Here is a 17,775-nt window from a genome sequence, read left to right as displayed (position 1 = left end):
TAGCCAGTTCCTTGTGAATAAATAATTACGTAACATTTATAGTTCTTCATGCTTCAGATGTCTTCCTTTTACTCATAATATATAATTAGAAAATACATTTTATTAATATTATTATTATTATTATTGCAAACGACTTAAGAAATTTTATTCGTTCCGAAAACAACCGTTTATTTTGACAGTACAACTCAAAAGTGCCGCTTTGTGGAATTTCAGCTGACTACGCTATCTACAATTGCTCTGTGTAACAACTTTTATGCGTTGGCCTTGAGAAGCCTGCCCTAGATCATATCTGCAGTGCTTGGGAAAAGTGGCATAAGTCAGTTTCCACAAAAAAATTTTATTAGTTTATTGACAACTTACGGAACATCTGCTTGCTTGGGAAACGAGACAGAAGTATTTCTCAAAACTGGAATAATTCATACAGAAGAAAATCAAATCTACATAAACCAGTGTGAAGACAGTTCTTTCCTTCTTCTGTAAAATTAACATTTTTGACTTGTGCCACTTTTCCCGAGCACTACAGATATATACCCAGATTGCTCGGCCTTATAGGCTTTGACGGTAACAATTTTTGTCAAGTTTACTACGCTGCTATCTCGTTGTTACATAAGGAGTGAGTCCATTTGAATTACATTAGCGGCTGTACTGCCATCTCGTGTTGGTTTACGGCGGACTTGTGGCGATCCTGGCAGTTGTTCTCTTCAAAGTGCTACCGATTTTAACATTGGGATGACCCATCTGTTATATGTTTGTGCGTATCATCCTATATACGCACAAAATACTCACCGACGATTTTAATTGCCGCATGCGCTCTCATTTTTAGTGGAAAAGAAAAACATGCATAATTGAATGCGTTCCGTTCACTCGCATCGCTTGAATGCTTAATTTGAAGAAAAGTTGAACCAACCAAGAGGGCTAGAATTATAAGTCCTCTTGCATACAACTCGCCACATGCGATTGAACCTTACCAGTTAACATCCAACTGAGTTTTCCGGCCACCGTCAACCGTGTAATTTTAATCAAAGCATAAACAATTATTCGTAACGCAGTGGTTGGCAACACTTGAACATCGGCAATAAGCAATAACATGACAATTGATAATTGTGGCAAGAGGCTATATCCCTGATTACGTATGATTACGATCAGGGTCTATAATAATAGGCCAAAGTCTCTTGAATTGTGAGTACCGTGTTGGTCGTGTTATGAGAGACGTGAATTTGGCTGATTTGAAGTCTTCGATTTGTCAGATATTGGATATTTAACCTCCATTGGTTACAGTGTCAATACTTTTTTTATAGGAATATTTATTGTGAAAGCAACGAATAAACTAGTTAAAAGTACTTGACAACTAAACAGTAACCATACAACGATAAGATATACTCATACATTATTTCTAGAATTCTTGTCAATAGACGAAAGAAGGGTAAGTTTGCCTTTTTTTGTTTCTCTTTATCCATTTTGGGAAAATTTCATTATACGGATACTTCACTGATAAGTAGGCCTATCTTAACATACTAGAAAGAGCAGATTTGTCTGTGTTTGTCGAATGCGCATCATCATGCTTACGAAAAGCCACTTTTCAGTGCCAACAATTAATTTTTTGTACACAAGGTTGGAATTTTGAAGTAAGACGAAAAGGAAGGCATCCATGTTCTGAATTTCTTGTTATTTTTGTTTCTTTCTCATTTTAGTTGTCATACATTTTGCATGCAAATTTTTGGATATTAAGCATGACTTTACATTTTGTGTGTTGACACAATGACGGGCGTGTCTGCAATGGAGGTTATAATGAGGCCGTGTCTCAAAGCTCAAGTCCAAACTACACACTAGTGACTAGCAACTAGGTGACTTATAAACTACACACTAGGGAGCTTTGGACATGTATGCTTGAAACATGGCCTTCTTCATAGATTATTTTTCTAAAAACCATGACATCACTGTGCAGCACTAAATTAAGAAGGCAGTGTCCTAATGCAGTTTCATTATGAATTATGTGGAAAAAGATAAGGACTTAATGTATTACAGTAATGTTTAAAACATTGTACAGAAGATATTAACAATGCCAGTGTTCAAAGTTAACGTGTTATTCTAAATTATATTTACATTATTTCAATTCCAAAGCATTTTCAGATTTAATAACCCTAATTGTTGATGAGGTATCCATGTTTGTTTAGTGAACAAGTCAACAATCACGCAAGCATTTTCGTTTACTAGCTACTACGGACTTGATTGCTATGCGCTACATAGCTTTAGATCGTAACTTCTGACGTCACATCCGCCTATTTAGTCAACAATCTAGTTCACTTCAGTTGAAAATGTAGCTTTGAGACACGGCCTGATTATTAGGGTGAAACGAGCGTTGAGCCAGGACCTCCTATATTACCGGACCTGACACTGTGAGCGGAAGTAAACAAACATGGTGGACAATTGAGTGGTTAACGCAACTGTGAAAGTATACGTACTTCATGTGAATGTTATTGTGTTTCTTGTATCATTTACCTCTAGTATACTCGTTGAAGGGTTTATAAGTTAGTATATAATAATAGAATTGTGATATTATAATTAATATAAATTGTTTTCGTAGAGAACAAAGCTTGGAAGTATGTTGTTATGTCGTTACCAGACTTAACCTTAAAATGCCTTGCACGTGTAGTGTCCCAGGTTGCAAATCGAATTACGATAAAGAAAGTCCGTTTGTACATGTATTTTTGTTTCCAAAAGATAAAGATTTAAGGGATAAGTGGACAAGAAGCATTCACTGTGAACATTTTACCCCAACAAACAACTCAGTGGTTTGCATAAAACATTTTGATTCTGATTTCGTTATCAGAGAAGATAAATTTCCATGTGCGGACGGTTCGTTTATAACTGTGTCTTGAATAAGTTTGATGGTGCATTAGAACATCTACATACAGTTGAAATTGACAGAAGTACACAGGAAATTCTAATCTGCATTGGTGGCTATGTTTCTCATAGTGTACTTAACTCGTTAGGATCGAATACAGAAAAGTGTGTATCATGTGTGTCAACTTTGTCTACAGCCAGGGACTTGATAATTGAAAACAATACAACATTTTCTTATTTTAATGCCTTAAACCGTGGTGGTCTGAAATGCCCTTCCCATTTTGTTGTTAGTTTGTGTACACCTGTGTATAAACTATTTAACATTTTACGAAGCGAAACATTTTAAAATGACTTCTTACAGTTGAACTGTCGGAGGAAGCTTGTCATCAATTTACAGTAGCAATGGCTTTCTTTGAATTAAATACCACAGATTTTGATGTAATATGTAAATGTGAAATGACTTTAAGTGAAGTGCAGCAAGTATTGGCCAAAATATTTATTAATAATTACTGCAAGGTTCAAAATGAAAAGCATACATTGAAAGACAAAAATAAAACCCATCGAAAGTGTTCCAAGTTCAAAAAATAGGCTGCTGTGCTCTCCAAGCTGTGAATTCCTCATCCTTTTTAGTTGTACAGCCTATCTAATCACTTGTATATGTATAAGTGGATATTACAGTGATAAGCTACAGTGAATAGTGTCATTTCATTCTGAATCAACATTAGTGGATACGTGAGAAATTACAGTGAATAGTGTCATTTCATTCTGAATCAGCATCAGTGGATACAATGAGAAATTACAGTGAATAGTGTCATTTCATTCTGAATCAACATCAGTGGATACAATGAGAAATTACTGTGAATAGTGCCATTTCATTCTGAATCAGCATCAGTGAATATAGTGAGAAATTACAGTGAATAGTGTCATTTCATTCTGAATCAGCATCAGTGGATACAACGAGAAATTACAGTGAATAGTGCCATTTCATTCTGAATCAACATCAGTGAATATAGTGAGAAACTACAGTGAATAGCGTCATTTCATTCTGAATCAGCATCAGTGAATATAGTGAGAAATTACAGTGAATAGTGTCATTTCATTCTGAATCAGCATCAGTGGATAAAGTGAGAAACTACAGTGAATAGTACCATTTCATTCTAAATCAGAATCAGTGGATACAGTGAGAAATTACAGTGAATAGTACCATTTCATTCTAAATCAACATCAGTGGGCACAGTGTTAAACTGTACGTAGTGAATAGCTAGCTCTATTTTCAACCAATCTCAGTGAATACAGTGACAAAGTTTAGTGATTAGGAAGACAGGACTCCATATTATATAATTTCCAGTTGCTGATGAAATCGATTTGTATAATCCAGGTAAGATTTCCTAAATCCTGAAATAGCAGCTATTCAGTATTATATTACTACCTTCTATTTCCTCACAAATCTGAATTTTACAAGAGTTAATTGGTCAATTGCCAATATTCATATATAAAAACATATAGGCCTAAGCCTAATATATAGTAACATATTGAAGCTTTTAATTAGTTGTTTTCTTTTATTATTGGTGTATATGTAGGTATATTTTTATGTTACTGAATGTACTACGTTCATTTATGTAGTGTAAGGAACTTTAATATTTATTGTTTAATTGAGAATTTTGTTAAAATAATCTCTTCGATGCCGTATTTATTTTAACTCATTGCAATCTACGAAAGCCCTCTTCCGGCCGCCATCTTGGATGCCAGTGTCAGGTCCGGTAATATAGGAGGTCCTGGTTGAGCGGATTCCGCCGATTTTGGAATAGACACCGACATACTTGAACTGCCAACATAGAGAACAAAATATCACACTCAATCGCTTTCACCTTCATCTTGACGGGATAATAAAAGCCTAAACTAACCAAACCTAACCAAAGTGCGTCGGTGTCTATTCCAAAATCGGCGGAATCCGCTCAACGCTCGTTAACCAAAAATTAAAACCAACTTGGATGAAACTTCGATCACACCACACTATATTCGTGAGAGAAAACGTACTTGGACAACTTATATCATTGAAACCTTCTCACATTTCTCGGTCTCACGTCACTTATATATCTCAACTAACGCATTAATCTTGTCACATATCTCAGCCTCGTGTCACGTAATCCCACAGGTAACCCATCTATCCCATAACGGAACGCAAATCAGACGTCAGCCCCATGTGTATTGTAGGTAGATATCGAAGATTGACCCCAATTTGTATGTCGTCTCCCAACCAGCTGGAACTCCCAATACCCATCTGCCAATCGTCGTGACACTACAAGTACACTCCAGAATTCGTGTAAATAGACCTAGGTCTATAATGCCAATAAGTCACGAACACAAAATCTAATAAAACGTTACAAAGTGTGCGCTTATCAGGGGCGTATATTGCGGGTGTTCAGGTGTGCGCTGGACACTCTGTAAATTCTGTAATCTCTTTTTTAAGTTGTTTTATATAATGCAACAACAATTTTAATTTATCACAATTTAAATGCGTGGTAATCTCATTGGAAGTTGGCATATATAGTTCAAGACTAATTTTAATTTATTAGCCTACCATTTAAATATTTTAAATGCCTGCTGATTGAATGTGCACACCATCCCCAGAACAGCCACACTCTGCCTGACAAAGTGGAATGAGGTCTGGTCTGGTTGTCCTGACCATACAAAAGAACATCCTCGGTTGAGAGTTACTGCTATAATTCTCTGCTAGCGCACGGTGGAGTGGTGGGGATACTCACTTCTCTCAAGCTCGCAGGTCATGCTGTATACAAGCAGCTCAACTTCTCAATTGTAGCCTTATAAACTATTGCTTGTGTGAATGAATTTACTGTGTTTAGGTTTTATTAGAGTTCATAGTTATGTGCCAGCGCAGGTGAACAATTTAAATTACTTATTTAATGATAATAGCACTTGGAAATGTATACTGTAAAACATCTTTTGCAGAAATCATTCTCTTCTCGCCCACTAGAAGAGAAATAATTACATATAGTAAATAAGAGTAGACCTACCCTGCTACTTCCGAATTTAGTGCAACAATATAAAACAAAAAGCGGACAATACACTATAGATATTTTTCTATTTCACAATATGAAAATGTAGAATAGTTATCGGGTTGTGAAATTTCATGCTATTTTGCTGGCCATGCTTATTGTTTTCTAACAAAAATGAGGTTTGAAGTAAGTATGGATTTGGTGACTTGAATCACTTGTGTAGTGCACAGCAAAAACATTCAAAATCTCAAACTCACGTACAATGTTTCCTGAAATCAAGACTTTTTGGAAAACAGTGAATTGATATGCAAATCTGACTTTCAGGTAGAAGCTCCCTGTGAAGCAGGCTTGAATAATTTCAAGGGAAAAATTCTTCTGGGGCCGGGTATCGATTCCGGGACCCTTCACTTAGCGCATGAATGCTTTACTGACTAAGCTATCCCAGGAACCATACACGACACCGTCACAATTCTTCCCTTTATATCCACACAACTTAAAGTATGCTCCTTTGCTTAGAAGTTAGAAGAAGTAGACCTGTGTATGTTATTAAACTAGATGCCACAATACTGTTTAAACTAAAGTAAGCCTATAACAACGAGGTGACCAAGAGAGGTCGTTCTCACTGTATACAGTTTAAGGATCATTTTAAGACAATTAGGGTTCAAGTGGAAGAAGACAGGGAAAAATAAAAGAGTAAGTTACTGATCGAGAGGCAAGGAATATTGTCTGTCAGCCATAAAGAAGTTTAGAGAGGAAGTTTGACCATCATATACGGAGAAGATAACCATATGATAACATTATGCAATTTGTGTATTTTTGGAAAATACAATTTCAATTAATGCTCCACCATAAATTTTGTAACTAAAACCTTGTGCATCCCTCGTGTTTATCATACGGCTGGTCCTCCCCTCACACGTTACCTGCACTTTGTTTATGTTTTCACTGTGCCTAAACAAGACACTCTGCTGTAAGTTGTAATGATTTCATGTATGAAATCATGGCTGTAGTTTATAGATTTAACACCAGAGTTTCATTGAAACGATGCTCTGAATACCCGTACTGGTACTGCAAACAAACTTCAAAAGTACATTTCAATTTATAATAATGATCAACTTAACATTCCTAAGCTAATATAATCTAACCTAAATCAACGACGAAACAGTTCAGTAACTAACTCTGATCTCTTACCTTACTATAATGAAGAAGTGGATACATTTCATCCAATTCCATGAAAAAATAACCACAGTTTGATGAGCAATACCAATTTTTTTCTTAAGATACTCATGATGTGGAGGATCATGTGTCAACAGGGCCGGATTTAGGTACAGTGCTGCCTCTAGGCAGTGCTAAAATTTCCTGCCACTCCACCCCCCCCCCAACTCCCAAAGACAGTTTATGAGTAGCTATAATAATAATAATAATAATGGTTATTTAACCTGGCAGAGTTAAGGCCATATGGCCTTCTCTAACACTCAGGTTATGTTTAGTTTAAATTAGTTTTAAATGAAATGTTACAGTTCAGAAAACAATAAATTGCTGGAATCAAAATACATGCATTTTACTTGTAAAATTATAAAGATTTCTTTCGCACTTTCTTCACAGAAAAAAACATTGATAATGTCATCAAAGTCGATCTGATGAAGCACATCAGACTCCATTCAAAGAAACATATTCAAAATTATTCATTGTTGAAACAAAATTGATTTGTGAAAGGCAGGCTATTGTTTATTTTTAAGTATTGGTTTTATTGGTGGTATAATTATTACAATTATTCCTTACTTCGATAGAAAGAATAAAGTAAATTAAAAAATAAATTCCAACTCTGCAGAATAAATCTTCCATATCGAATTATATAGTATGTAAGCTGGAAAGTGATTAAATAGTATTGTTGACGATTTATTATAATATTTATGAAATGTAACTGACAGTTGTGGTTACTATTCATAACGATAAATAAACACACATTCAATTTGATTTTCAACAATGCATTCTTGTTTATACAAGCAGTTAAATTTAAGCAGTTTCATTGTATAATAACTGGCATTTATATAGCTGCGCACTTTCCTTTTACTCTCACCACGACCGCGATAATGTGATAGAAAAATAATATCCGACTTACACAAGGTGTTCAAGAACAAACTTCAGAAAAGATTTACGAACAAGTGTTTTAAAAACAAATTTCATTATAAAATAAAATAAAAAAATAAAAAAAAAGGGAAAGAAAAAAGGAAGATAAAGAGAGAGAAAATGCCCTCTCCCACCGGAAATTGCCGTCCTAGGTAATTTGAATAGTTCAATGAACATAAGCAAAAAAAAAGTGTTTTTATAAACTGAAACACAAAAATTACACCCCTTCTTTTTCCTTTTGTTTCTACTAACTTCTGACATCTATATAAGTTAGATTTCCAATCTGCCTTCAAACTTGAACCACAATGTTCACATACGTATTTATCACACAAAACACAGTGCTCTAACAAAAATCCACGCAAATCTTCTTCATACTTACATAACCATATAAATTCCATTGCACGTATATCACAACCTGCACACGAGCCATCACCACGAGACGTAGAACAACACGCACCTTCCATCCTCGTAACTCATGTCAAAATAGCAGACAGGAAATGAAATTCAAATTTATTTTATTCAATTTAATGGAGCAACATACATATGAGAATATCATACCGGTACTAAATTGCCTTTGTCATAGCTCAGCTGTAAGTGACTCATTCATGCACCAAAGGACAGTGTTGTAAGTATCTCAACATGCTTTGCTCAGTGTGTGTGTTTTTCGTCAATATCTCAGAAAGTTGTTTTTGGCACTTAGCACATTTAAAATGTTAGATCCTCCATTGTAAATACAGTAAGAAAAACCTTAAGAATTCCATGTAAAATATACTAGTGGACATTTTTCTACTAATAAGTGTAAAGAGTTAATAATTGCCTATTTGTACAGCTGAAATATCACAAAACTTCCTGGCCTATTTTATTACCGGTACTCCTTGACAAGCCATTAACTCTGTCGAATTGTTATTTATGTTAGTTTTTCCCGTAAAATAATTTGTCATGTAATTAAAATTTCAGATGTCATCAAGTTGGACAAAAGAGTTAAAAATAATATGTAAGCGCCTACTTTTCCAACTTATACAAGTAGTTACACACGGTTTATTTTGGTTGGTGTATCATGGTTCAGGAGAGAAGATACCGGCCATTGAGAATCCACTGTTACTTGATAGTGCATCTGCTCTTGCTCACAAGATAAGGACTCGTAAGGTACCGTATATTAAAATTATTGCATAATTGATTTTCGATTCTAAAGAGACAGTATTTTTATCTAATGCTCTAGTCTATATCCAGAGTGTCTTTTTTTTTTTTTTTTTTGCATCATGTTCATTGTGCTTCATGAAAACATTCTGTTTTCAAACTTCCAAAAATACGCGTTTTGAGATCTTAACATCTTTTGACTATTTTCGCTGTAATATATGTTGTCTTTTTTCCTACTTGGTTGCCTGCCAGTCTTTGTGTGTAAGTGTGTGTTGGAATATTGTGGTCACTGTAATGTGAAGAGTAGTTGATTAAAATTGTTCTAATTTTGTATTTGAAGTAGTGTCAAAACTGTCTGGATCTTGTAACTTTTTGGTGAATATAAGTTAATTGTAAATTATAAAAAAAAATAATAATGTATGATTATGTCTCGTAACCAGAATATAATACGAAATAGAAATATAAAAATAGGACATTTATCTTTTGAAGAAGTGGAAAAATTCAAATACCTTTGAGCAACAGTAACAAATAAAAATGACACTCGAAATCAGAATAAATATGGGAAATGCCTGTTATTATTCATTTTAAAAGCTTTTGTGATCTAGTCTTCTTTAAAAAAACTGAAAGTTAGAATTTATAAAACAGTTAGTTATATTACCAGTTGTTCTGTATGGTTGTGAAACTTGGACTCTCACTTTGAGAGAGGAACAGAGGTTAAGGATGTTCGAGAAAAGGTGCTTAGAAAATTATTTGAGGCTAAGAGGATGAAGTTACAGGAGAATGGAGAAAGTTACATACCGTAATGCAGAACTGCATGCATTGTATTCGTCACCTAACATAATTAGGAATATTAAATCCAGACATTTGAGATGAGCAGGTCATGTAGCACATATGGGTGAATCCAGAAATGCATATAGAGTGTTAGCTGGAAGACTTGAGGAAAAAATGTCCTTGGGGAGGCCGAGACGTAGATGGGAGAATAATATTAAAATGGATTTGAAGGAGATGGGTTATGATGTTAGAGAATGGATTAATCTTGCTCAGAATAGAAACCGATGGCTGGCTTATGTGAGGGTGGCAATAGACCTCCTGGTTCTCTAAAAGCAATTTGTAAGTAAGTAATAGGTTAATTGTAACATATTACTGAAGGTGAAGATCAAAATTATTTATTGTTGATAGGTATTAGGTAGAGGATTTGACCTTTTTTGTGATTGTAGTAATAATATTAAAGCCATTGAGTTATTATATCAAATAGTTAAGTACGCTGCTAGTGATATGATAAGATACAAAACCGAAGGATTATGTACAAAGGTAAAAACATGGTATGATGAAGGAAGTAGAATTGTAAGAAGTAAGTTATTTAAGAAGTTTAATATTTGGAAAAAAACGAAAAAAAGAAGTAGAAAAACAGGATTATGTAAAAAAAAAAAAAAAGAAAAGATTATAAAGTCTTGATAAATAACAAGAAACAAGATTTTCTTTTTAATGAATCAAATAAAATAAATGATTGGATTGAGAATAATAATGTAAACGAGGTCTGGAAATACTTAGAGTGGTAGGTTATTTTCATTGCCGGAAAATAAAAAAAATCGGGATAAATGGAGAGAATATTTCTATAAAATATATAATAGAGAAGTCATAAATAGTGTCTTAAGTTTTATAGGACCGATTAACTATTATAGCGATGAATTGATAGTGACTTTAAAACCTAGATGAACTGAAAATAATATTTCGGAATATATATTATATTGACTTTCTTGTGTTAAATTCTATCGTACCTGATTTACATGTTTCGACCTATTATGGGTCATCATCAGAACTGGTCGTTGTTGGTCTTGGCGCCTCTTGTTTTGTTTCCTGTGAGGGTGTGTTTGTGTGGTGTAATGTGGAATCAAAGAGTGTGTGTGTTCTGAAATTGAGTTGTGTGTTGAGAATTTCATTGGGGTGTGTTTTTGTGTGTCATATAGTCATATAATACATATTCCAAAGTGATACAATGTTAAAAGTTGTGTAATCAAGATGTATAAAAATAATACTAAAAAAAAAAGCAAAGAACAAAGCTGTGGCAAAGACGAAATCCCCACTATTTACTGGAAAAAGATGATGACGAATAATATTTATCTTCAAAGGAAATTAAAGCTATTTAATAAAATAAAAAATTCTAACTTTTACCCAGAAAAATTGTCAAGTGCAAAAATAATTACATTATATAAAGGAACTAGAAGAGAAAAGGAATCTGGAAAATTATCGTGGTATTTCAATATTATCTAGCCTAGGAAAATTATATATCAGCCTTCTAACACATCGATTTGCTAAATGGTTAAACAAATATTTTAATCCATTACCACCAGGTTGTCTTTTCGACATTTCTGGTCTTCTCTCCTGGCCGTGGCTTAGTTGTAACCCACTTCTGAGGTTGGGGCGCCTGGAAGGAGGAGTTACATTACCCCGATGATGTGATAAGATGATTATGATAATGTGGTGCCAGGAGAGGTCTTAAATCTAAACTTAACCTAAATTCCAGACCATGGACGAACACAGGAATAATCCTCTTTAAGGAAAAATTCCTGTGCTCTAACCGGGACCTCATGAACTATAGCCAGACGCTCTGACCACTAGACCATGAGGCTGGTCAAATATAATATGATTCCATACACTGCAACTACCTATTTCTCTCTTCAAGAAAAAAAGTTTATCGCCGATTGATATCGTCTATTTCAAAAACATATTTTCCCACACTACAGTAGTATAAAACAAACCTCAATTGATTTATTTGTTACATTTGTTATATTCTGGTGATTCAAGCATCTTAAAAATCTGCAAACAGTACTCTTTAACATGCTTTTTTCCTTATTTGAATCTGACTACTGTACTACTTTTTGAGTTATTATTAAGTACATAAAATACGAAAATATTCTGCTTCATTGAAAGTCTACCTAAGTAATGCCTTCTTCTGTTATTGGCTGACAGTTACGAAGGAGAAGGAAAATATTATATTGTGTCACTGTTTAAGATTGACGCATGTGCAGACCAATGGAGTTTACGAAGTTGTTCCCCTATAGTATTAAATTCTGTCTGTGCATAGATTTTCATGGGGCCCCTATGCTCGTGTGACCTCCGAGCAACTGCCCAGTGCGCCTGTGCCCATGTGTTAAAACAGCACTTCTTATAGCACATTAAAAAACACTGTTGGTAAAAAAAAATGTAACAAGTACCTATATCACTTGAGATGGAAGATGAAACATTGTGCACAGACTATCATAAGTGTGAGAATTGTGCGAAAAATAAAATGATATTCGCGGAAAGTACCAGACATTAATTTTTTAATAGTTGAAAATGCCATTTTTACGAGTTTTTTAATTTTTGCCAGCTTCTGAGCATTTTATCTCCATGTCTGGTTACCGGTATTGGGACAGTTTTTTTTTCTGTAATGCATGTATATATCGCCACTTTTTCGGATTATTGTTACAATGCAAAAAACCTGTTTTGTACAGGAGAGCATGTTTTAATTTTCGCACATCATCATTGCTTCCCATTAATAGTGATACATCACCACCTTGCGGCAATTGGTATAATTTCAGAGATACAGCACTATTCCACATAGAAAATTGACCAATTCACATGAAAATCTCAATTTTTGCATTTTTTGAGTTACAACAGTATTCTGGAAAGCTATGATACGTGGATTCCATTGCACTGGAAGTGCAAACTGAACTTCAAGTTTGTACATGAAAAGTAAATTTCTAAAATTCAATATTTTTACAGAATTTTGGAACAGTTTCTTGCCTATTATATGTCTAATAAACAGTGTTAGGAACAAGTTTTTTTTTTTTTTTTTTTCAGTAATGAAGTACAACATTCAGTGATAAAATATATAAAAATAAATGCAATGATTGATGACTCAAATGTGGTTAAAAATATTACATATTAGTCTAAAAACATAGGTTTTAGAAGTTTGGACAGCTCTGGTTCCTAAACTAATTGCGGGGTTTACAAGTTCGTTAGTGTGAAGTAACTTTTTGAAAAGAAAAAATGGGCCAATTTGGTGATGTTGATGCAACACCCTTTGGTTGTGTTGACATGGAATGACCCTTTAGTAAGAAAAATGCGTTATGAGTATACTCAGTTTGGAAAAAATTTAATGAAGATTACTACTTATTGTATCTAATAAATTCTTTCATTTACAGGTGACAAGTGTGGAAGTGATAAAGACTTTCATTGCCAGAATAAAGGAAATCAATCCTATTTTAAACTGTGTTGTAGATGAAAGATTCAATGAAGCATTGGAAGATGCACGTAAAGTTGATGAGTTCATTCAGTCTGGGAACAAATCTGTACAAGATATTGAAAAAGATACTCCTTTTCTTGGAGTTCCTTTCAGTACTAAGGACTGCGTCCGAGTGAAAGGTATAGTATGATATGAATCTGCCATTTTTAACTTATTAACTAGTGCAAGTATTTTAATGATATTCATGCTGTTTATAACAGAATGACTGTAACATGACATTGAAGACACAGATTATGTCTATGAACATTATATTCTGTTTGTATAAAGGCCTACTTTATAATATTCCTAAACTTTTCACCTAAGCCGAATGTCTATGAAGATAGGCAGGTCAGCCTGGATGGTGCAGTCACAGTCTGTACCCAAGGTTGCGGCTTCGATCCTGGCTCAGTTTGATGGCATTTAATGTGCTTAAATGCGACAGGCTCATGTCAGTAGATTTATTGGCTTGTAAAAGAATTCCTGTGGGACAAAATTCCTGCACACCAGCGATGCTGATATAACCTCGGCAGTTGCGAGCATCGTTAAATAAAACATGATTTTAAAAAAAGATAGGCAGTTTATTCCTCATTTAACATTAGTAAATATCCATAATGATGCAGCAAATGATAGAGAAAATTGTAGATTATCACTAGGGACCAGATTTATAGGTTTTTACCTATTTTTTCCTTACTTCTGAACTCATAATTTCTTAGATAATTTTCCAAATCATGATCATAAGAGTCATATATGTAAAATCTGTGGAACCTAAAAAAAACTAAATTGGATCACAAGAACTAAAAGAATCTAAATCATAATGAATATGTATTTTTCTGTGTTGTGTTTTGTATAAATATATTTAGAAATTTCAAATACGTCTTATAATTTTTATTTTCTTCTGCACTGGAGAAAACGACCCAATCTGCGGTCTTTATCCTTTCAGTCTTCAGTTGTTGTTTTGGATAAAATGGTTAACAGTGAATTTCGTCTTTCTTTGTATAGTGGGCTGTCCTTCAGAGGCTTCATCCTCTCAAGGGCACTGATTGGGACTGTGTGTACTTTTGAATTTCCAATGATCACAGATATGACATTCCAGTAGAAGGATATGAAGTGTTTGAACTTTCTCTTGAGGTGAATGGACTGCGAAAAATCGCATCATTGAAATTCGTGAAGTTTTCGGGCATATTCGCTGATAGAAGACTTTGGTCTTGCGTAGATGAATACAAGCTGTGAGCTTTTCTGAGGTCTCTGTGCAGTCTGTTTTATTGAATTTTTATATTTTGTGTTTTGTAAAGCCATGCCATGACAAGTGAAATCACATTTATTACGACAGTGGATTGGAAATGATTCTATCTTTACCACCGAGGGAAGAGTTGTCTATTGTTAAGCATGCCAGAAACAAGTGTAAATTTTTTATGCACATTGTACCTGTTAATATCGTAGTTGCAGTATAGAATTTTTAGGGGAAGAAGAAATATAAAACAACTTACTGATTGTTGATCACCTATTAAATAAGAAGTCTTAAAAATTCGAAAGGTCTTATGTTTCAGTCCATCCAAATTATAAATGCATTTCAGATAATCATTAATTTTTGTTGTATTTTTCATTTCGCAAATGTTGTCAGTGTCTATGTTGCTGTAGTTGTGGTTGGAGTATGTGATGTGTTCTGCGTAGGTTGAATTGTGTGGTTTAGTTATGGTTGTGGTATATCCCTTGTAACGTGTTTGAAATGATCTTCCAGTAACTTATATCAAATGTAGAAATCGTTGCCACTATTGCCTGATAGTTTGAATACACCTGCCAAGTTGTATTTGCTTGTGTGTCTTGTCTGTGTGTTAAGATGTTTTTGTAATGTGTTCTGTATGAAATGTTATATTTTAGTTTCTTGAAAGATTTACTGTGGTGAGTTTTCTGTGTATTTTGAACTTACGCTTGTTGTCTGTTTTTGTTATTGTGATGTGTAAGAAATTTATGGATTTGTTGTTTTCTATTTCTAGTGTTGTTGTTTAGACCACTGTCAGAAGACAGGTCTGAACCTCACAAGTGATACCAAGAAGGCACCACTTATGAGGCAACTAGGCCAGGCGATAATGGGGTAGGGTGGCCAGTTTGTAGTGTAGTTTTGAATGTATTTTGTTTATGTGTTTGTGTAGGTTTTCAATCTGTCTTTTGTTTCCTTTGTATTATTACCTATTTGCATTTATTAATTTTCTCCATTATATTCACTTCTATTTTGCCGTTCCATGCGAATGCATCTGTTGTGCTGTCTGTAGGACTGGCTCTGCCAGAGACTATTCAAAACGAATACACAGCATCGTTGTAGATGTTAAGTTCCAGGACACAGTAAAATATCCAGAAGTCCCGTTCTGATGTTAAATTTTATTTAGTTAAAATGTTAGACCATAAATAGAACATTAAAACAGTATTATAAAAACTTAAAACATGTTGAAAGTATTACTGCATATTCAAAAAACAACTACAGAAACCATCATATTATAATAATACAATGATAATATAATGCTCGACTTTGATAAGCATCTGTACCGAGATTGGCAGCAAATGTAATGCTTAACAAGACACTGTGTGCAGCAATGATGCCATGATTTTTAAACATTATTTTACCTGGTCTAAGTTGTAAAGTGAGAGTGCCAATGGCTCAGTTCTTCATTTTTTAAATACCAATTCCCACAAAAAAAAAAAATCCTCGTCATCCTGAGGAAATTTCATTTTGAACATGCTTAAAATTGAACAGAATTGGCCTAAATGTATTTTACTTCGGGAGAAGCAGGACATAAAGGAGAAAAGTCCAACACAAATATCCCTGTTTTTGATGTACTTGCATCACTAAAATTCCCCAAAAAATCTTGACTTTGATGTGGCTGTTTCCTCTGGTTGGCTTAAAAAACATGTAATTTTAAGTCTATTCGTTTTGTGAGGGGAGATATTGCGGTTGTTGGAAAAGAATTTGTTCTTTTTTATTCAGTAACAACTATTGTGACTTGTGCTATTTTTATCTTTTGCTTTGCAATATATCATAAATTTCATGTTTCCTGGAAAAGAATTGACTCTCAGCATTCAAGTGATGGATTTCCAACTGAAGGAGTTACTGATATTCAGTAGTAGTAAAGATTTTCAATCCTAGAGATAACTTTAAATTGAGATTTCATTACACATTACGATTTATTTTGCGTTATATATTAATAGTTTTTATAGATTTTAAAGTTAGAAGATGTTGCTGTAACGTGTTTATTTCGAATTAGTAAGTATTATTTTGAAATTTATTTTTATGAGCGCAGTGAACAATCACATCGTTTATAGGTATTTTAAAAAATAAAATACAAATACACCTACTGGATATACAAAGTCAGGCCTGTTTTTAATATTTAATACAATGATTCCACATTTTTCATTATGTTATAGATTTATCTCTAACAGCTGGCCTGTACTGCAGAAGAAATGAAAAAGCTAAAGAAGATGCTGATACTATACGGTTGATGAGACAAGCAGGAGCAATTCCCTTTGCTATAACGAATGTCTCTGAGGTGTGCATGTGGTGGGAGACTATTAATACAGTTTATGGACGTTCCAACAATCCATATAATACCAACCATATTGTTGGTGGTTCATCAGGTGGAGAGGTAAATTTGATAATTACGATGTTAACTTCTCGTTAATCTATGTATCTATTGTGTCCAGCATAAATAGTGTGTAATACCATCATCTTTATTGAAATTTATCAACCAGACATATCTAAGTACTCGGACTCCTTGTGATGTGGTCAGTATGGGACAAACACATGACAAGGAATACAGATTCACTCTGGAGGAGTCTCCTCCTCCACTTCCCCTACAACGAACTGAGCCCATGTGTGCTGGATTTATTGTGACCAATGCCATTTGAGCCACAAAAAACTAGTAGTGTGTAATAAATTCATAACATTTTGTTTTCCTCATTGAACCATGAAGTATCAACTTCTTCAAAGTCATTCACTATTAGACCTGACCTAAATGACAACTAGCTGCCAGATTAAAAAAAAAAAAATTAGACCATTAGGCTGGTAAGCTATTTGGATGTATGACCTGCCTAGACAAAGAGAAACAGCTAATAAGACTTTCAGTGGGAATGTTTTGAATTTGTAGCAGAGCAGGATCTGAGCAATGTATGTAAACTATAATTTTCTGTGAAATGTATGAGAGTATGTGGCATTTGATTGGTACATTCTATTTAATTTCTCATTATAAGAAGTATAGAAAAGGTATTGTGATACTGAAAAAACTCATTTTGAAATTTTCACGAATCACACTCTTTAAGATCACTGATACAGAAACAAGTACTTTTCCTCTTGCGTCAATATGTTTGCCTACTTACTCGAAAAATAACGTTAGT

General features: G+C 34.1%; 1 protein-coding gene across 5 annotated transcripts in view; it reads left to right on the top strand.

Moving 5' to 3' along the window:
- The first annotated feature begins 1,185 nt into the window (after positions 1-1,185).
- Positions 1,186-17,775, top strand: part of LOC138709654 (fatty-acid amide hydrolase 2-like) — a 36,343-nt gene continuing 19,753 nt past the window's right edge. The window contains exons 1-4 of one of the 5 annotated variants that reach the window (XM_069840584.1): positions 1,186-1,423; positions 8,946-9,134; positions 13,313-13,532; positions 16,810-17,027. In XM_069840584.1, the coding sequence (XP_069696685.1) occupies positions 8,946-9,134; positions 13,313-13,532; positions 16,810-17,027 (627 nt within the window). In that variant the 5' untranslated portion in view covers positions 1,186-1,423. The other 4 variants (XM_069840587.1, XM_069840583.1, XM_069840582.1 and 1 more) reach the window with 4 other exon arrangements.

The sequence above is a fragment of the Periplaneta americana genome, chromosome 11 (assembly GCF_040183065.1).
Source record: "Periplaneta americana isolate PAMFEO1 chromosome 11, P.americana_PAMFEO1_priV1, whole genome shotgun sequence".
Taxonomy (NCBI): Eukaryota; Metazoa; Arthropoda; class Insecta; order Blattodea; family Blattidae; genus Periplaneta; species Periplaneta americana.
Note: the sequence above shows the minus strand (reverse complement) of the source record. Positions and strands in the feature narration are given on the sequence as shown.